We start from the raw sequence: 20594 nt of genomic DNA on the forward strand, positions 1-20594 counted from the left end.
TGGGATGCTGCGAACAAGAGAGGGACAGGGAGCAGGACAACTGTGTAGAGAGAGGAGAGCAGAAGAAAGACTGCAGGGGTGAACAGGGACAGAGAGATGGAGGAATAAATAAGAGAGACAGGGAGCAGGAGAGAGAGGCAGAAGGGACCAGCAGGACAACAAGACAGACAAGACAAGGGACAGGGAAAATTCTAAAGTGACAGGGGAAAGGAAACATAGGCAAGAAATAAAAAAATAGAAACAGCGGGATAGAGGTAGACGTAGAAAGAAAATTTTCTAAAAGCAACAGGGTACAAGAAACATAGGGAAGAACTAACACATAGGGACAGGGAGCTAGAAAGAGGGAGATGTAGAAAGTGTAAAAAGTGACAGGGTAGAGGACAGAGAGGGAAGAATTACCAATTAGAGACAGGAAGATGGATAGAGGGAGACATAAATAGATTTTACAAGCAACAGTATACAAGAATCATACACGAGAATTAAAAAAACAGGTACACGGAGCTGCAGAGAGGGAGAAGTAGGAAGAAAATTTGAAAAGCGATGGGGTACAAGAAACACTGGCAAGAAATTAAAATTAGGTCAGGGAGACAGAGAGAGGGAAAGGTAGCAAGAAAATTTAAAAAGCAACTGGGTTTGAGAAACCTATGCAAGAATTTAAAAAATAAGGATGGAGAAGTAGAAAGAAAGTTTCAAAAGCGATGGGGTACAAGAAACATAGGCAAGAATTAAAAGATGGGGACAGGGAGCCTGATAGAAGGCAACTGTGGTGCGTTGACCTCGGCTGGCCACCGGGTACTCACCAAGCCGCTCTATCGCTCCCCCTCCTCAACAAGACAGGGGGACAAAATACAACAAAAAAAACTTGGAGGTCAAGAACAGGACAGAGAGGTCACTCACCAATTACTGTAACAGGCAAAACAGACTCAGCTTGGGGAAATTAATTCCATTTATTGTCAATCAAAATCAAGAGTAGGACAAGATTTGTTGTTATCTTATTCTGTTTTGTTTTATTTGTTCTTATCTTATTTGTTCTTATCTTATCAACAGATAAGAAGAAATCTAAAAACCGCCTTGCTCTTTTTTCCTGGGCTCATCTCCATGACTCCTGACTTCCCTACATCCCACCCCCAAGCAATGCAGGGGGACAGGGAGCAGGGGTCGCACTCAGTTCATCACACATCATCTCTGCCGCTCCTTCCTCCTCATGCTCTTCTTCTGCTCCAGTGTGGGCTCCTCTCCATGGGGCCACAGGTGCTGCCAGGAGCCTGCTCCAGCGCAAGCTCTCCATGGGGTCACAGCTTCCTTCAGGCACATCCACCTGTTGCGGCGTGGGGTCCTCCATGGGCTGCAAGTGCATGTCTGCTCCACCGCGGACCTCCACGGGCTCCAGGAGGACGACCTGCCTCACCATGGCCTTCACCACAGCCTGCAGGGGAATCTCTGCTCCAGTGCCTGGAGCACCTCCTTCCCCTCCTTCGTCACCGACCTTAGTGTCTGCAGGGCTGTTTCACACTCACGTTTTCCCTGTCACAGCATCTGCGCAGCATTTTTTACCCCTTCTTAAATGTCCATCCCAGAGGCACAACCAGCATTGCCAATGGACTCAGCTTGGACCGGCTGCAGATCCATCTCGGAGCTGGAAGTGGCTGTGCCTGACATAGGGGCAACTCCTGGTGTCTTCTCACAGAACCCACCCCTGCAGCCCCTGCCCTGCCCCAGCTAACAAAACCTTGCCACGTAAACCCAATCCAACAGCAATCGCCTACAGGACAGAGAAAGGGGACTGAAAAATAGGGAAATGGAACCACGGGGGGGGGGCGGAAATAGCGATGGGCTACAGGCCAGAGAGGAGGAAGCGACAAGGAATCAGCCTGAGAGAGATGGAGAAAAACAAAGAATAGCGATGGGCCACAGGGCAGAGAGGGAGGATTTTAAAAAGGGGACAGTGAGGTGGACAGAGATAAACTGAGAAATGCCAAAAAACCTTGATGAGCTGAAGGGGAAAGACTGAAGCTGAAGGGGAATTAAAGAATAGGGACATGGAGCCAGACAGAGAGAGAACAATAAAGACAAAAAGCAGCTGTGGGACAGAGAGGGAAGAAGTTAAAAGACAGGGACAGGGACCTGGAACAAGAGAATTGAAGAAAGAAAAAGTCTATTTAGAATACAGAGCAGGGATAAAGGAATTAAAAAATAGGGACATGAAGATAGAGAGGTAAGGGGTGGGAACTGTGAAGGGCTAAAGGGCAGGCGAGGAAAAATTTTCAAAGTTGGGATAGGAAGACAGACATAGATGAAAAAAGACAAAAATAGTTATGGGCTGCAGGACAGAGACAGAGGATGAAAAAAGGACAGGGAACAGGACAGAAGCACAGAGAGAGGAAAAAAACATAGGGGTAGAACAACAGATAAAGAGGGGGACTTGGAGAATGAGGGAGGGAGAGGTGCAGGGAAGCGGAAAAAAATGACAGCAGCGAGAGAAAGAGAAGGCGGGGCAGGGAAGGACCAGGATGCAGAATAGGGACGACACGGCCCCAAGGGTCCAGGACTCACTGCAGCTCCCGCTCTCCAAGCCGCTTGGAAAACTGGACAGCTCGGACGTGTCTTTGTCTCTCTCTCTCTCTCCCCTGGCCCCATGGCTCCGGTTGCTTGACTGTCATCCACCTACGAGAACAGACTGGTGTCTTACAGCTGTTACAATACAAGGCTTCCCAGATACGTAGCCTCACACGTGCACGTGTTACCTGGCTGTACTGTGCTTCCAGTTACGCATACGGACCCTGCAGTGCACGTTGGCAATTGGGTCTGCTGAGGGCTACACTAAGAGGGATCCTTCCTCACACTGAGAGGCAGGCTGTCTCCTGTCTGCAGCTGGAGGCAGCTGCCGGCTGGCTCCTCTTTATTTTATTCTTCAGCTGCTTTACCTTTTTCTGGCCTCTCCAGCTTCAGCTGCGGCAGCTCCTGTCCACAGCCAGGAAGCGTCCAGCTGTCCATTTTTGCCCATGCCGCTAGGAGAATGAAGCCAAAGGCAACCCACACAAACCTGAGCCAGATGCAATCACCAGCATCCCTGGAGAGGAACCGCCAACCAAGTCCTCAGTGCTGCCTCTGGGAGAGGGAAAGAACAAGCAACCATTATCCACAGGGATGACTGTAGCTTTCCTCAGGCAGGAACCCCTTCTTCTGCAGGAGCTGCTGGAGACGTCGCTCTTTCCCTGAACTGATGCTAATAGCACCTGCATTTAAGGAGAATAAAGCATATTCAAGGGCCAGCTTGCTGCCATGAGGACAGGGTTTGTGGGCAGACCATGCCTACAGGACAGGCTTCAGGGGAGGTGCTGGAGCTGGGGACAGCTGCATGGGGCGAGCAGGGCTGGAGAAGTTTTGCTGAGTTGGGGAGGCACCCAGTGCCTTTTCCAGAGGGTGGGCACCCAGAGGGGTGGGGGCAGCCATCTCCTGCCCCTCTTCCCGCATCCTCTCCACCAGCTCTCAGAAAATCCCTGGGACCTGCCCTGATGGGGCCTGACTCCAACTGACTTCAGCCTGTTGCACCGGTGGGTTGGAAACATCCTTGCAACTCATCAGCATTCTCCAGCAGGCATGCCCCAGCAGCACCATCCTCTGGGGCTGCAGCCCTTTTACACAGAGGGGCCATCACCATCAGCCTCACTGGCCCCCCTGGGGCTCCTCCAGCCCCAGCCCACAGCTGCAGCCATGGCCCCTGACACCCACCGTGTAACCTGCTCCCTTGGACTCTCTGACAGCCACTCACCAAGTACAAAGGAGTACAAGCACAGCCATGAGTGCAAAGGAGACAGCAAGTGCTTATTCATTAATGCGTAGAAGTCCCAGGAGTGAGTCTGCTATGGGGTTCGCTGCCTGTACCCTCATCCTTCCCCTAGGACAAGTTGGCAGTTGTTTCTGGAGCAGCAGATACAGAAAACGAAAATACAGCAATAGGGAGCAGGACAGAAGAACAGAAAGAGGAAAAATAAAATGAGGGAGGAGTGAGGAGCAGAGAAAGAAAGGTACAGGGAAAAGGACAGGGAGATGGATAAGTCAATAAAAAAGGGGATGAGGAGCCTGCAAGGACATGGCAGAAGAAAAACAGGGTCAGGGAGCAGGACAGAGGGAAAGAGAGAGAAAATGATGAGCAAGGAGCCAAACAGACAGATCAAGAGAGAAATCAAATGAGAGGAATAAGGGAGGGAGGGAGGGAGACAAAAAGACAGGGAACAAGCCAGAGGGATTGAAGAGAGAGATCGGGACAAAGAGAGGGAGAAAGAAAAACCATCGCTGGGCTGCAGGATGAGAAAAAAGGGAGCAGAACAGAGGGGAATAATGGGACAGCGAGCTGGGCCGGGGGGTTATAGTGAGAAACAATGGGAGAACAAGTGGTATGGAGATATACAGACAAAGAGTTACAGGGAAGATGGAGGACAGAGAGAAAAGAGAGAAGGAGCAGGGAGCAGGGAAGAGATGGTGAAAGAAACATTAGAGACAGAGAGAGGAGGAGAGTGACAGCAGCAAGGCAGAGAGACGACGAAAGAACGAACCAGTGACGGGTAGCAGGCCAGAGGGACAAGGAAAGACTGGAGGAAGGACAGAGCGATCTAGAAAACAGGTGAGGGACAGGGAGCCAGAAAGCGGGATACTGCAAGAGAGAGAGGGACAGGGAGCAGGATGCTGAGATGGAGAACATACGAGAGCAACAGAAAGAACAACAGAGAGGTGGACCACGAGAACAAACAGGAACAGAGAGGGGAAGCAATAAAAAATAGGGACAGGGAGCAGCACAAAGGGTCAGTAAGAGAAGAACAGGAAGGAGAACAGGGACAGTGAGATACAGAATAGAAAAAATTCGTAGCAACACTTAGCAACAGTGAGCAAGACAAGGGGATAGAGAGAGGAAGGGAAGAAGGGAGGGAGGACAGACACAGGGAGGCAGGGACACAGAGCGGCATGTACAGGTGCAAAGAGGAAAAGAACATCAGGGAACAGGACAGAAAAAGAGATGGATTCAGATCAGGACAAAAAGATGGAAAAGGGAAAACCAACAATGGGCTGCAGGACAGAGACAGAGGATAACAAAAGGAAGGAGAAGGAGCAGGCCAAAGGTGCAGAGAGAGAAAAAAAAGCAGGGGGTGGTAGAACAAGATGGATGAAGGGAGAGAGGAAAAGGGAGCAGGACAGAAGAACAGTGAAAAGAGAACAGGTACAGGGAAGAACAAAAAAAGAAAAATCACAGCAGCACGCAAAAGAGAGAGGGCCAGGGAAGGGGCAGGGAGGGACCAGGGCACAGACAAGGGGTGACAGGTCCCTGAGGGGCCGGGGCTCACCACAGCTCTCGCTCTCAGTGCTGCTGGGAGAATTGGCCAGTTCAGATGCTTCTTCCTCCTTCTCTCCTCCCTTCCTCTTCTGTAACTCCAGTCACTCGGCTGTCCACCTAAAAGAATACGTGGATGTCTTACAGCTCTTACGAGACAAGGTTTCCTAGACACGTAGCCTCGCTTGCTCGCGCACTACGCGGCTGTACCACGCTTTGGGTTATGCCTACAGGCCCTGTGGTGCACACTGGTGGTCTGGCCTGCGGTGCGCTACACAGAGAGATCCCTTCCCACCCGGAGAGGCAGGCTCTCTCTTGCCTGCAGCGGGAGGCAGCGGTCAGCCAGATGGCCTTCCGTTTCTTCTTCTTTACCTTTCTCCAGCTTCTCCGGCTTCAGCCGCAGCAGCTCCTGTCCGCAGCCAGTAAGCGCTCCTCCTGTCCCTTTTCGCCCCCACACCACGAGGAGAGCGAGGTCAGGCAGAGACAACCCACGCAAGCCTGAGGCAGGTGCTGTCAGCAGCATCCCCACGGGAGGAATGGACAACCGCGTCCTCAGCGCGGCCTCTGGGACAGGGAAAGAAGAAGCGGCGACCGTTATTACCATAGGTCACACCTGGCCAAAGCCCTTCCTTCTGCAGGGGCTTCTGGAGATGCTGCTCCTTCCCCGCACTGCTGGTAACGGCACCCGCATTAAGAGAGAATCCAGCCCACTTGAGAGCCAGCTTGTGGTCTTCACAACAGGGCTTGGGGGCAATCTCGTGCTATGGGACAGGCTTCAGGGGAGGTGCTGGAGCAGGGGGCAGCTGCACGGGGTGAGCAGGGCCAGGAGAGGCTCAGGGGGAGCTCTGGCGAGTCGGGGAGGCGCCCCGCCTCTGCGCCTAGGGGATATCCGCCTCCTTCCTCTCTTCCCTTCTATCAGCTTTTAGGTAACTCCCTGGGGCTGCCCTGGCCCAGCTCGCCTCCAGCAGACCAAGAGCCTGCTGCAGCGGGCAGGTTGAAGCTTCCTGTCCCACCACCCCCGGGCAGCCAGCAGGCAGGAGACACCCCTGCACACTCAAAGGAGCTCGCTCGCCTCCCTGGTGCTCCTGGCCCTCACCCACCACCGCCAATCGCGCCCGGCACGCCACCACGCTGTGGTAACAGCGAAGAAGGTGGCGTCGGCGGCAGCAGCGAGCACCCAGTGCACAGCGCTTGCCCAGGGGCGGCGGCAGCGCTGCCATCTGCGTTTTGGGCGCCAAGCACCTGCCGACAGCGCGCCCGTGGGGCGGAAGCGGCGTTTCCTTACCGGCAGGCAGCAACAATCGCAGCGGCATGACTCCACAGGCACCGCAGTATCACACTGCCGTTACCGGTGCTGGCAGCATGGATCATGTGGGCTGCACTGCGCCTGCGCAGATCCCGGGCGGCAGCACTGAGAGTCCGGAGGCGCGCCGCTTCTTGGGGAGTAGCCATAGCTGGAAGCCCGCAGAAAACCACAGAAAACCTGCAACAAAACTGCACCTCGTGCCGCAGGGGCCACAGCGGTAGCAACGACTACGGTGCACCGAAAGTGCCCGAGAGCAGTCCGGCTTCCAGGCAGCCACGTCCATATAAACTACACCTCCCGGCATGCCCCGGGGAACGAACATGGCCGACCGGAAGCCCCGTGCAGCAATCCATGCTTTCTGAGCCTGCGGGGACACCGTTCCCCTTGCCGCCGACGTACCCGGAAGCCCTGCCGAGACCCCCCGCAGCTCCGGGTACCCCCACCGCCGGCAACGACCCAGGGCAGCGCCAACCTGCCCGGCTCGGGGCAGCCCCTCCCGCTCGGCTCCGGCCAGGGGCAGTGCAGAAAGTCCCTCGCCTTTCTCTGTGCCAGGTCCCCAGGGAACAGGGTCTCGGTCAGACTAGAGCGTGCGGCAGCCTCCGGTCGTCCCAGCCCCTCGCCCGTCCAGAAAGCGCCTGCCTGTAGCAGCGGCAGAACCGCTGCTGCCCAGGGGGGAAAGGAACGGCTCGGGGTGAAGCTCCCCAGGCTGCCCGTGGCCCGTGCGGAGCTGGGGGTCCAGAAGCAAAGGGGTTAGGGGAGGGGTGGAGCAGGGGAGCGGGGGCGCGAGACTGGAGGGCAGGGGACGCGGGGGGCACGGCCCAGGGAAAAAAAAAAAAAAAAACCCGCACGGGGGGAAAAACCTTGTGTGGGGGGACGTTCGGGTGGAGAGCACTCGGGAGGCCGGAGAGACACGCAGAGGAGGACAGGGGGGAGGAGACGGGGACGGACGGACGGCGGCTATGTGTGGGTACAAAGGTGCACGGGGGGACACGGGTGGGGATGACCTACACCAGGGGGTCCACCCGGCATAATCCACAGCAGATAACTCACCTGGGATAACCCGCAACGGATATTCCGCTCCGGAGAAGGAATCCACGCCAGATAATCCCCAGCAATGCCCCTCAAGCTGTCCGCGGTTCACCCCAGATTTGGCCCAAATTGGCGCCGGTTTTTCGTTTGGGGTTTTTTTGTTTGTTGTTGTTCTTCTTTTTTGTTTTTTCTTTTACGTCATACAAAACTTGGGGGTTTCTGCTTTTCCAAAATATTCAGTTCTGGGGTTTTCCGGCGCTTTTCCACATCATAACAATGGGTCATTTTTGGTTTTCTGCGTTAAAATGCGGGGGGGCGGGGGGGGTGTGAGTGTGTGCGTGTGCGGTGCGGTGTGTTTGTGCTTGCTTTCCAGCTGCACAAATCCAGGCGGATTCAGCTTTCCTGGGAGCCCCAAACTGTGTTGCTCTTGGATATTGGATATTTTGCTCTTGGACTTGCATATTTTGACACTTTGATATCTTCGACTTCTCTCTTTAGACTTCGGTATCTACTTACAATCCTACCTCTTTAGACTTAGTTATCTGTTTACACTTCCATAGAACCTTTACTTCGATTACACGGGATACCTACTTAGGCTTACTCGGTGACACAGGGTAAGCGTAGGTACTTCTACCTATCCAGACTGACTTCTGGTTTAAATTCCTTCACCTACATCATCTCTTTTTGCATTTTAAACTCCTTTATTTCTTAACATAGAGACAAGTTCTTTTTTATTTTAAAACCCTATCTATCTCCATTGAGATTTTTTAATAATTTCTATAACATAGCAGGTACAGGTTTGTATTTTGAAATCCTTTTACATATATATATACACACACATAAAAACGAATATTATTTTTCAATATATATATATAAAGGCGAGAGATTTTTCTCTACTGCAATGCCTCGCACCCGTATTTCCAGTTCTTCACATGGTTAATCACACACACACACGAGTTTTCAGGCATTTTGGGACTGTGACCCCCCTTCTCTGGGGGGAAACCTCCCCGTGACACCTTCATCCCCCACTCACCTGCTCCTCTGTTTCATCATCACGCCCCCGCCCCCCGTGACGTTGGGGGGCCCCAAATGACATCATCACCCCCCAGGCCCCTCCACACTTTTTAATCACCCCCCCCAAAAAGGCACAGAACAAGGAAAACAGCTACTTTAATAATGCCATTTACATATGTAGGCGCCCCCCCGAAAAGGGGAGCTCCGCCAGAAAAATAAAATGGGGGCAGCCCCCCCAAACGGCTGCAGCCCCCCCCGGCCCCCGGCCCGCAAGCCGGCGGCTGCCCCACGCCGCGGGGGGAGCCTGCCGGGGGACGGTGCCGCACCTCTCGCTCAGGCTCTGCTCTGCCGTGCTCCCCCTCCGTTCCCGCGCTGGGACGGGCTCCCCGGGGCAACGAACCTCCCCGCTCCCTCTTGGCCCGGGACTCGCCCCACCACGCAGCCCTCGCTGCCGCACCCGCGGGGCACCCGCCGGAGACAGAGCCGGGAGCCTCCAGGCACGGGGCCGGCCCCTTACCCTCGGGACGCTTCACGACAGGCAGGCCAACCTGGGCCGGGGGGTACCTAGCGAGCATCACGAGACGCTTGCAACAAGACACCAGAAAAACAAAAAGCCCAAGCGATATTTCAGCATGTGAAAAAAATAGCACAGCAGCGAGTACAGGAATTCAGTCAGAGCAAGGGAGAGGAGAGCAGCTGAGCTCAAGGAGGATTCGAGGTAAGCAGGTCAGCTCCAAATACAAGACATCCTTTAAAAGCTAGAGCGACCTGAACGCTTCCCATCAGCATTAAGACTAACCGGTACGAGTCCGAACATGTTCTTCGCATACAAGCACACGCTCTTGCCGGCGTTGGAAAACGTCTCACCCCTTCCTTACGGCACGGCTGCAGGGAGACGACCCTGCGAGGTTGCAGGACGAGGGCGTACCGCAATCAGAATCTACGCTTACAGGTCCGCCGCAACAGCTACGGCCCTCGCAGCTGCTGCTGCACATCTTGCTGGCTCGGTCGACAAAGCTGGAAGCGAAGCGTAACGCTTTCGAGGGGAAAAGGAAAAGCAAAGGACAAATCGCAGCAATTCGCTTCATACTAAAAAAGCTGTGCGTGTGTTTATAAACATCCAATAAAAATACTTCTGCTGGAGAAGGACTGGATTTTCCTTTGGCGTTAATTTAACTTGCACAGCTGTGAATCGATACCAGTAGATTATCTGTCTCCAAGATACGCAGTTATCATTTGACCAGGGGTTTTTTGCGCCTTACGTCATTAGGAGCGACATCTGGCCAGCCGCGCCGCCCAAGAGAGATGCTGCTGAACTGCCAGGGAAACGCACCCTTGAAAGCCAGACAGAAAGAAAGTACTTCAGAGCACTCCGTCAAAAGAGCGGGGGGGAAAACACCCCGTAACGTTCAGTTGCCTCTCCTGGTCAACGTTCAGAACAAATACCTCACTGCTTAAACACACCTAAGCAATTGTACGCCACAGCTAGTTGGCAGTTACAGCTGAAACAACGCAAGGCAGTTTGTAGATCCAATTTTAACTTTTTTTTCCTGAAGTTACATCTAGGAGAGAAAAAACCGTGACAGAAGAGATCCCCCATACGGTTTTACTTTGGGGGCAGAATCCAATCCCCGGGGCTGCAACGCGTAAGGCTACCAAAAAGGACCGGCAGATTTGCTAACGCTTTTGGCTGCGCCGAAGCACGCAGAGGAACGCGTGTTGATGACATCTCGGCTGTTGCAACTGAGAACCAGCGATGCCATCAACTTCTGGAAGACGTGCTGTGCTCGGGTCTTTGGAAGCAAACGGACTTTTTTTTTTTTTTTTTTTTTAAGAGAGTGGAAAGTCTTGCTGCTGCTGACTTCCACTGCCAAGCGCATCATCTCTGACGATCCCCACTCTGATGGGGAGCTCATAAAACACAACTTCTTTGAATGAGAAAGATTTCCATTCTGGAAAATCTCTTTCCAGCTGAAGTAAGAAATCACACGCTGTAGGTTAAGAAAAAAGGATGCTGCCGAAGCAGTAACTCACCGAAACCACGTCAGGACTCGCTGTCGCTACTTACAAGGCTGGCAATGCTTCTCGGGAAAGCGACGCCGATTCCTCCTCTTTTGTCCACGTCTCTCCTTGGACCTTGATCGCTTTTAGTACGGACGCTAGTATCGCAGTAAGCTTTTCGAGACCTACTGTAAGATATTTTAAAAACTTATTGACTGAAAAAGCACACAGCTTTTATGACAAAAACAAAGCCTGTTTCTTCCGAACGCCTGAACTCTCACAAACATTGTCTTTCCTCTTTTACGACGCAATTATTTTCCCAATAGCATTTCCTAGTAAGCGCACAGAAACACAAGATTGCGCTTTCGGGAAGGCAAAATAAACGGAGGGAAGCCGATTCTGCACAGGCGTTAACACGCTCCAGCGCAGACCTTCTTTGACTTTTAGTATCTGCCTTAAAACAGTTCCTAGAAAAACTACAGAAGGAAGGAGAGCCGGCACATTCTTGACGTTAACTTTGAAGTCCGTACTACAAGCGCCTTAGGAAAAATGCGGACACGCATCGCGGACGTACCTTGTACTCGCAGACCGCTATGGAGCCTTTCCGTCCGTCTTGCACTTTCACGGCAGAAGAAAGGGCGACCACGGTGAAACGGCGGCAGCTGACGCTCTGCTGAAAGAGGAAAAAAAAAAAACCCGTAGCATAAAGCTGGGTAGGAGTCCCAAGCTTCCTGGTTTTGTGAAGTTTTGCAAAGACTACAACCGAGGGAAGGAAAAAATAGCCGTTTGGAACATATTGCCAAACAACATTTGGCCGTAAAACTCGGATGCGTTTGACACGCGCCCATTTTTTGGGAACTTGCTATTTGCTTCCCGTTATCGTTGTTCTTCCTTCAGAACCTCTGCTTGTAGCCAACTTGATTTGCTACCGGTTCAAGCGCTTCCCTTCCCGGTATTACTGGCACACGGACCCAGGCAAGTCACTGAACCGCTCTTCTGAACTTCTCCAAACGACAATTACAGCCACGAAAGAGGAGTTCAAGAGAGGAAAAGGAGAGGTCGGGCAGCAAAAGAGCTCTGCAGGCTGCCACCAGTCAACACTGCGCTCTTTTTTTTCTTTTAAATCCACCCCCCCCGCCCCCAAATACAAACAAAACCAACCCCCACGACCTTGTATTTTTTGCCTTTGGGAGCTCATCCCTGTCTCAGCACGAAGCGCAGACGACCCGTATCCCGATTTGCACGTGACGAATCCGTGTTCGGAAGAAATAGGCCAGATCCGTAAGACTGGTGTTATTTTGCGGGTTTTAACAATCGCAACGCAATCGCATCGACCGACGCGTTTGTGACAAAACTCATTAACTTCTAAACGTAGCACCTCCTTGGGTAAAAAAACGTGTTTGAGACTGAAAACAAAATGATGATTCAGAGCTCCCGCTCCTGATGGAGCCGTGGGGGAAGGAAGGAAAGTGAAGACAAACAGCAGCAACATCAAGTGAAATTCGCCTCCAATTCCGAGCACGTGCCTAAGAGACTCTGCAAGTCCACACCTCAATCCTAGGAGCGACTAGCCCTTTTCTGGAAGGACAAACTTCCTTACTTCAAAGTCCTAGACCGAAGGCTCCACGGAACAGAACGTGGACCGAGCCACAGGACACCGTGCCATCCACGCCCGAACGGCAAAGAAAAATCATGGAAAACTAAACTTAAGTATCAGTTCCCATCGAGCTTCATTCCTTACGTTTCCACTGGCACCTAGGTGCTCAAAAATGAACTCTACTGACACCGCGTATTACTAACAATTGACTTCTGCGTATCAAAACAAAAGGCTATTTCCAGCTCGCCCATCCAATTAGCACGACCAACCAGAAGTGAAACACCGGAGCCTAAAGAAGGGAACAGGCAGCTCTTCATTTCTCCTAGAGCAAAGTCTGTTCTTTTGCCTGGAAGGCAAACATCCGTAACTCCCAAGGGAGCACTGCAGGAACGAGGTGCGCTCTCTTACCTGCAGTTTGTCCTTGGCTTTTCTGCACGGGCAGCAGATTTGCCTTTCCTCTGGCTTTGATGTGGCGCACCCGTGGCGTCCTTGAACCGGCAAGTGTTTCTCCCCGCTCCCGCAGCCCCAGACGCGCCATTACCTGAGCAGCGAGCGGAATCAAGCACGCAGGATTTTCTGCATGGGACGCAGAAGGTGACACTGGAAAGGAGGAGGCAAAAAGAGAAGCGGTTTGCCTGGCAGCCACGACCATAGAAACTACACCTGCCAGCATGGCCCGGGGAACCAACGTGGCCGACCAAAAGCCCCGGGCTCCAAGATGCCGCGAGACACAGCCCTCCCTGCTTTTGACCCTGCGGGGACACCGTTCCCCACGCCATCGCCGCACGTGGAAGCCCCGCCGAGCCCCCAGCACGGCTCCGGGCAGCCCCCGCCACCGGCTCCGGCCGGCGCCCCCCCACCGGCACCGACCCGGCGCCCCCCCGCCGCCCGGCCCCGAAGCGGCGCGGTGCCCCCCGCCGCACGGCCCCGGAGCGGCTCGGCGCGGCGCCTCCCCGCCGCCCGGCCCCGGAGCGGCGCGGCCCCCCCCCCCGCCGCCCGGCCCCGGAACGGCGCGGCTCGGCGCGGCGCCTCCCCGCCGCCCGGCCCCGGAGCGGCGCGGCTCGGGGCCCGGCCCCGGAGCGGCTCGGCGCGGCGCCCCCCCCGCCGCGCGGCCCCGGAGCGGAGCGGCTCGGCGCGGCGCCCCCCCCGCCGCGCGGCACAAGCGGCGCGGCGCGGCGCGGCTCGGCGCCCCCCCGCCGCGCGGCCCCGGAGCTCAGCGGCTCGGCGCGGCGCCCCCCCGCCGCCCGGCACAAGCAGCGCGGCGCGGCTCGGCGCGGCGCCCCCCCCGCCGCGCGGCCCCGGAGCTCAGCGGCTCGGCGCGGCGCCCCCCCCGCCGCGCGGCCCCGGAGCGGAGCGGCTCGGCGCGGCGCCCCCCCGCCGCGCGGCCCCGGAGCGGAGCGGCTCGGCGCGGCGCCCCCCCGCCGCGCGGCCCCGGAGCGGAGCGGCTCGGCGCGGCGCCCCCCCGCCGCGCGGCCCCGGAGCTCAGCGGCTCGGCGCGGCGCCTCCCCGCCGCCCGGCCCCGGAGCTCAGCGGCTCGGCGCGGCGCCCCCCCCGCCGCCCGGCACAAGCGGCGCGGCGCGGCGCGGCTCGGCGCCCCCCCGGACCGGCTCCAGGAAGCTCCGCCCGCCCGGCTCCCACACGGCACCGCACCCTCCCCGCTCCGTGCCTCCCGCCGCCCTCCTCGGGGCTTTCCCCGCTCACCTCCTCGCTGCCTGCAGCCGCAGCCCAACGACCGCTCCGCTCCCCTCCGCCCCGGGCTCACCCCGGCCCCTCCGCGCGGGGAACCTCCGCCCACCGCGCGATTCCCGCCCCCGACGCACCGCGCATGCGCTGGCGAAGCTCCGCCCTCCCCGCGGCAAACCCCGCCCTCTGCAGCAAAGCTCCGCCCTGCACACACCACGCATGCGCCAGCGAAGCTCCGCCCTCCCCGCGGCAAGGCTCCGCCCCACGCGGCAAAGCTCCGCCCTGACACATCGCGCATGCGCCCGTGGAGCTCCGCCCTCACACGGCAAAGCTCCGCCTTACCACCGCAACGCTCCGCCCCCCGCGGCTAAGCTCCGCCCCCGACACAGCACGCATGCGCCAGCGAAGCTCCGCCCTCCCCGCGGCAAGGCTCCGCCCCACGCCGCAAAGCTCCGCCCCAACACAGCGCGCATGCGCCCGTGGAGCTCCGCCCTCACACGGCAGCGCTCCGCCCCCCGCGGCTAAGCTCCGCCCCTGACACAGCACGCATGCTCGGCCAAAGCTCCGCCCTTCAGGGCAAAGCTCCGCCCTCCCACTGCAAAGCTCCGCCCCCCATGCACTGCGCATGCGCCGGTGAGGCCCCGCCCCCACGCGGCAAAGCTCCGCCTTACCACCGCAAGGCTCCGCCCCCCGCGGCTAAGCCCCGCCCCTGACACAGCGCGCATGCTCGGCCAAAGCTCCGCCCTTCAGGGCAAAGCTCCGCCCCCCCGCGGCAAGGCTCCGCCCCCTACGCACCGCGCATGCGCCGGTGAAGCTCCGCCCTCACATGGCAAAGCTCCGCCTTACCACCGCAAGGCTCCGCCCCCCGCGGCTAAGCTCCGCCCTGACACACCGCACGGGGTGGTCTCCAGGGGCGGGGCCTGTCGCTAGGGGTGGTGCCCTTCCCCTGCCGGGGAGCTCCAGGGGCGGGGCCCGTCGCTAGGGGCGGGGCCGCTCCACACCAGGACGGGGGCGTGGGCCGGGGCGGGGCTGCAGCGGAGGCCGAGGCAGCCGTGCCAGCAGCAGCCAGCACCTCCCGGGCGGCGAGAGCGGCGCTTCCTTACCGGGAGGCAGCAACGGCTGCGGCGGCATCGCCCCGCGGGCGCCGCGCTGTCGCATGCCCGGTACCGGCCACCGGCACCGGGGATCACGTGCACGCCACCGCCCCTGCGCGGCTCCCGGCCTGCAGTACCCGCTTTTGGACGCCAGGCGGCAGCACCGAGGCACGGCCAAAACGCCCCACCGCCCCCGGGCGCCACCCGAGCTGCAGTACCCGCTTTTGGACGCCAGGCGGCAGCACCACACCGAGCCCCGCGCTCCGAGCGCTCCCCGCGGGGACAAAGGACTCGCACCCCGGCCCGCCTTGGGCCGCCCGCAGCCGCCGCCGCCTGACGGGGGGGGGGGGGGGGCCACAAGCCTCGCCCTTCTCTGCCCCTGCTCCCGCTCACAGCCCACGCAGCCAGAGCCATTGCCTCGCCCCCAAAAAGCACCCAAGCGGCTCGAGCATTTCAGTCCTCTGCGCTTGACAGCTCGCAGGGGCTGCTGGCCCTTTCTCTCCCCGCCCCTCACCCCAGGACCCAGCCGGGGGAAGCAGCGCAGGGTACCTGGTCAATACCTTTGCCTTGGCTCGGCTTTTTTGCCCCCAGAGTAAGCCCCCGGGATTGCTGGATTCATCTGCAGGTGGCATCAGGGGTGGGAGAGTGACACCAGCGAGCCAACAGACCCTGGAGAGATTTTATTAAAAAAAAAGAAAAAAAAAGCGACACTGATGACATCCTGAAGGCACGCGAGGAGATACTGAAAGCTGCTTTGTGTGAGAGGGGCAGCTACGATTATCAGGAAGCGGTGCACGCGAGCAGACCGCCGGCAAGCGCGCGATCTGCGAGCGAGCGATACGCCGGTGACCCTCGGGCTCTGCCGCGGTGCCCTCCGCTCATCCTGCGCCGCCCCGGGCTTCCCGCGCAGGGCTTGCCACTTAAATAAGACCTGCGCGATGTTACTTACCACCCTGCCCTGCGGCACGCAAAGGAATTAGACGTGAAACAGGGAAAGCAAAGAGGCCCGTCGGCTGGCCGCACCAGATGGCCCTAGAGCCCTGCCGGTTCCCTCGCCGCTCTGGATGGCAGCGCAGCTCTGCGCTCCCTGCCGCTCCCGCCAGCGAGCGCGGCGCCTGCGCTTTGACCGCCTGCGGCGCGCCAGACTCGGGAGGCTGGAGGGGCTGGTCCACCAAGGCAGCTGAGCCGCTCGCTTCCTTCGGCTGCCTCATTTGCCGCCTTCAAACAACCACTTCCACGCTCCCTTTCTTTGTTTCAGACCCCTCTCAACATCTCCTGGCCTGCAAGCCATTTGCAGCAAGCAACACGGCTGAAATACCGTGCTGCTAGAGACCTAGCTGTCATCTTGCTCCCACGTCCAAAGGCTTTGGGAACCTGAACCCCCTGCTTGTTTTGGCATCGAGACTGCGAGGCGAGAAACACGCCTGGACTCCAACAAGCCAGACGCCTGCCCCGTCGCTCAGCACAGTGCTACGCGGCTGCCCGACCGACACCTTCTGCCGCTAAAACCAGAGCGCGGTTCCCTTCTGAAGAGCCACCGGCAGCGCGGAGAGTCCCTCGCCTTTCCCTGCGCCAGGTCCCCCGGGAACAGCGTCTCGCTCGGACCAGAGCGTGCGGCAGCCTCCGGTCGTCCCAGCCCCTCGCCCGTCCAGAAAGCGCCTGCCTGTAGCAGCGGCAGAACCGCTGCTGCCCAGGGGGGAAAGGAACGGCTCGGGGTGAAGCTCCCCAGGCTGCCCGTGGCCCGTGCGGAGCTGGGGGTCCAGAAGCAAAGGGGTTAGGGGAGGGGTGGAGCAGGGGAGCGGGGGCGCGAGACTGGAGGGCAGGGGACGCGGGGGGCACGGCCCAGGGAAAAAAAAAAAAAAAAAAAAACCCGCACGGGGGGAAAAACCTTGTGTGGGGGGACGTTCGGGTGGAGAGCACTCGGGAGGGCGGAGAGACACGCAGAGGAGGACAGGGGGGAGGAGACGGACACGGACGGACGGACGGACGGCGGCTATGTGTGGGTACAAAGGTGCACGGGGGGACACGGGTGGGGATGACCTACACCAGGGGGTCCACCCGGCATAATCCACAGCAGATAACTCACCTGGGATAACCCGCAACGGATATTCCGCTCCGGAGAAGGAATCCACGCCAGATAATCCCCAGCAATGCCCCTCAAACTGTCCGTGGTTCACCCCAGATTTGGCCCAAATTGGCGCCGGTTTTTCGTTTGGGGTTTTTTTGTTTGTTGTTGTTCTTCTTTTTTGTTTTTTCTTTTACGTCATACAAAACTTGGGGGTTTCTGCTTTTCCAAAATATTCAGTTCTGGGGTTCTCCGGCGCTTTTCCACATCATAACAATGGGTCATTTTTGGTTTTCTGCCTTAAAATGCGGGGGGGCGGGGGGGGTGTGAGTGTGTGCGTGTGCGGTGCGGTGTGTTTGTGCTTGCTTTCCAGCTGCACAAATCCAGGCGGATTCAGCTTTCCTGGGAGCCCCAAACTGTGTTGCTCTTGGATATTGGATATTTTGCTCTTGGACTTGCATATTTTGACACTTTGATATCTTCGACTTCTCTCTTTAGACTTCGGTATCTACTTACAATCCTACCTCTTTAGACTTAGTTATCTGTTTACACTTCCATAGAACCTTTACTTCGATTACACGGGATACCTACTTAGGCTTACTCGGTGACACAGGGTAAGCGTAGGTACTTCTACCTATCCAGACTGACTTCTGGTTTAAATTCCTTCACCTACATCATCTCTTTTTGCATTTTAAACTCCTTTATTTCTTAACATAGAGACAAGTTCTTTTTTATTTTAAAACCCTATCTATCTCCATTGAGATTTTTTAATAATTTCTATAACATAGCAGGTACAGGTTTGTATTTTGAAATCCTTTTACATATATATATACACACACATAAAAACGAATATTATTTTTCAATATATATATATAAAGGCGAGAGATTTTTCTCTACTGCAATGCCTCGCACCCGTATTTCCAGTTCTTCACATGGTTAATCACACACACACACGAGTTTTCAGGCATTTTGGGACTGTGACCCCCCTTCTCTGGGGGGAAACCTCCCCGTGACACCTTCATCCCCCACTCACCTGCTCCTCTGTTTCATCATCACGCCCCCGCCCCCCGTGACGTTGGGGGGCCCCAAATGACATCATCACCCCCCAGGCCCCTCCACACTTTTTAATCACCCCCCCCAAAAAGGCACAGAACAAGGAAAACAGCTACTTTAATAATGCCATTTACATATGTAGGCGCCCCCCCGAAAAGGGGAGCTCCGCCAGAAAAATAAAATGGGGGCAGCCCCCCCAAACGGCTGCAGCCCCCCCCGGCCCCCGGCCCGCAAGCCGGCGGCTGCCCCACGCCGCGGGGGGAGCCTGCCGGGGGACGGTGCCGCACCTCTCGCTCAGGCTCTGCTCTGCCGTGCTCCCCCTCCGTTCCCGCGCTGGGACGGGCTCCCCGGGGCAACGAACCTCCCCGCTCCCTCTTGGCCCGGGACTCGCCCCACCACGCAGCCCTCGCTGCCGCACCCGCGGGGCACCCGCCGGAGACAGAGCCGGGAGCCTCCAGGCACGGGGCCGGCCCCTTACCCTCGGGACGCTTCACGACAGGCAGGCCAACCTGGGCCGGGGGGTACCTAGCGAGCATCACGAGACGCTTGCAACAAGACACCTGAAAAACAAAAAGCCCAAGCGATATTTCAGCATGTGAAAAAAATAGCACAGCAGCGAGTACAGGAATTCAGTCAGAGCAAGGGAGAGGAGAGCAGCTGAGCTCAAGGAGGATTCGAGGTAAGCAGGTCAGCTCCAAATACAAGACATCCTTTAAAAGCTAGAGCGACCTGAACGCTTCCCATCAGCATTAAGACTAACCGGTACGATTCCGAACATGTTCTTCGCATACAAGCACACGCTCTTGCCGGCGTTGGAAAACGTCTCACCCCTTCCTTACGGCACGGCTGCAGGGAGACGACCCTGCGAGGTTGCAGGACGAGGGCGTACCGCAATCAGAATCTACGCTTACAGGTCCGCCGCAACAGCTACGGCCCTCGCAGCTGCTGCTGCACATCTTGCTGGCTCGGTCGACAAAGCTGGAAGCGAAGCGTAACGCTTTCGAGGGGAAAAGGAAAAGCAAAGGACAAATCGCAGCAATTCGCTTCATACTAAAAAAGCTGTGCGTGTGTTTATAAACATCCAATAAAAATACTTCTGCTGGAGGAGGACTGGATTTTCCTTTGGCGTTAATTTAACTTGCACAGCTGTGAATCGATACCAGTAGATTATCTGTCTCCAAGATACGCAGTTATCATTTGACCAGGGGTTTTTTGCGCCTTACGTCATTAGGAGCGACATCTGGCCAGCCGCGCCGCCCAAGAGAGATGCTGCTGAACTGCCAGGGAAACGCACCCTTGAAAGCCAGACAGAAAGAAAGTACTTCAGAGCACTCCGTCAAAAGAGCGGGGGGGAAAACACCCCGTAACGTTCAGTTGCCTCTCCTGGTCAACGTTCAGAACAAATACCTCACTGCTTAAACACACCTAAGCAATTGTACGCCACAGCTAGTTGGCAGTTACAGCTGAAACAACGCAAGGCAGTTTGTAGATCCAATTTTAACTTTTTTTTCCTGAAGTTACATCTAGGAGAGAAAAAACCGTGACAGAAGAGATCCCCCATACGGTTTTACTTTGGGGGCAGAATCCAATCCCCGGGGCTGCAACGCGTAAGGCTACCAAAAAGGACCGGCAGATTTGCTAACGCTTTTGGCTGCGCCGAAGCACGCAGAGGAACGCGTGTTGATGACATCTCGGCTGTTGCAACTGAGAACCAGCGATGCCATCAACTTCTGGAAGACGTGCTGTGCTCGGGTCTTTGGAAGCAAACGGACTTTTTTTTTTTTTTTTTTTTTTTAAGAGAGTGGAAAGTCTTGCTGCTGCTGACTTCCACTGCCAAGCGCATCATCTCTGACGATCCCCACTCTGATGGGGAGCTCATAAAACACAACTTCTTTGAATGAGAAAGATTTCCATTCTGGAAAATCTCTTTCCAGCTGAAGTAAGAAATCACACGCTGTAGGTTAAGAAAAAAGGATGCTGCCGAAGCAGTAACTCACCGAAACCACGTCAGGACTCGCTGTCGCTACTTACAAGGCTGGCAATGCTTCTCGGGAAAGCGACGCCGATTCCTCCTCTTTTGCCCACGTCTCTCCTTGGACCTTGATCGCTTTTAGTACGGACGCTAGTATCGCAGTAAGCTTTTCGAGACCTACTGTAAGATATTTTAAAAACTTATTGACTGAAAAAGCACACAGCTTTTATGACAAAAACAAAGCCTGTTTCTTCCGAACGCCTGAACTCTCACAAACATTGTCTTTCCTCTTTTACGACGCAATTATTTTCCCAATAGCATTTCCTAGTAAGCGCACAGAAACACAAGATTGCGCTTTCGGGAAGGCAAAATAAACGGAGGGAAGCCGATTCTGCACAGGCGTTAACACGCTCCAGCGCAGACCTTCTTTGACTTTTAGTATCTGCCTTAAAAC

The 20594-nt window shown here is 56.5% G+C and overlaps 1 protein-coding gene and 1 long non-coding RNA gene across 2 annotated transcripts; both read right to left on the reverse strand.

The window, feature by feature from the left end:
• Positions 1-1259: 1259 nt before the first annotated feature.
• On the reverse strand, positions 1260-3075 carry LOC309604253. Its single transcript, XR_014230849.1, has 3 exons — positions 2745-3075; positions 2554-2664; positions 1260-1426 (listed from the first exon to the last, which is right to left on the reverse strand). It is a non-coding gene; the product is annotated as an uncharacterized lncRNA (long non-coding RNA).
• Positions 3076-3096: 21 nt separating this feature from the next.
• Positions 3097-7028, reverse strand: LOC309604254 (uncharacterized protein; the record flags this gene model as incomplete). The annotated part of the gene is made up of 4 exons (XM_082339185.1): positions 6612-7028; positions 5699-5890; positions 5340-5446; positions 3097-3108 (listed from the first exon to the last, which is right to left on the reverse strand). Exons 1-4 carry the CDS (start codon positions 6637-6639, stop codon positions 3097-3099), a joined length of 339 nt encoding a protein of 112 aa, XP_082195311.1. The 5' UTR covers positions 6640-7028.
• Between the last annotated feature and the right edge of the window lie 13566 nt (positions 7029-20594).

This window comes from Platalea leucorodia, assembly GCF_965183815.1.
Source record: "Platalea leucorodia genome assembly, contig: HAP1_HAP1_SCAFFOLD_523, whole genome shotgun sequence".
NCBI classification, from domain to species: Eukaryota; Metazoa; Chordata; class Aves; order Pelecaniformes; family Threskiornithidae; genus Platalea; species Platalea leucorodia.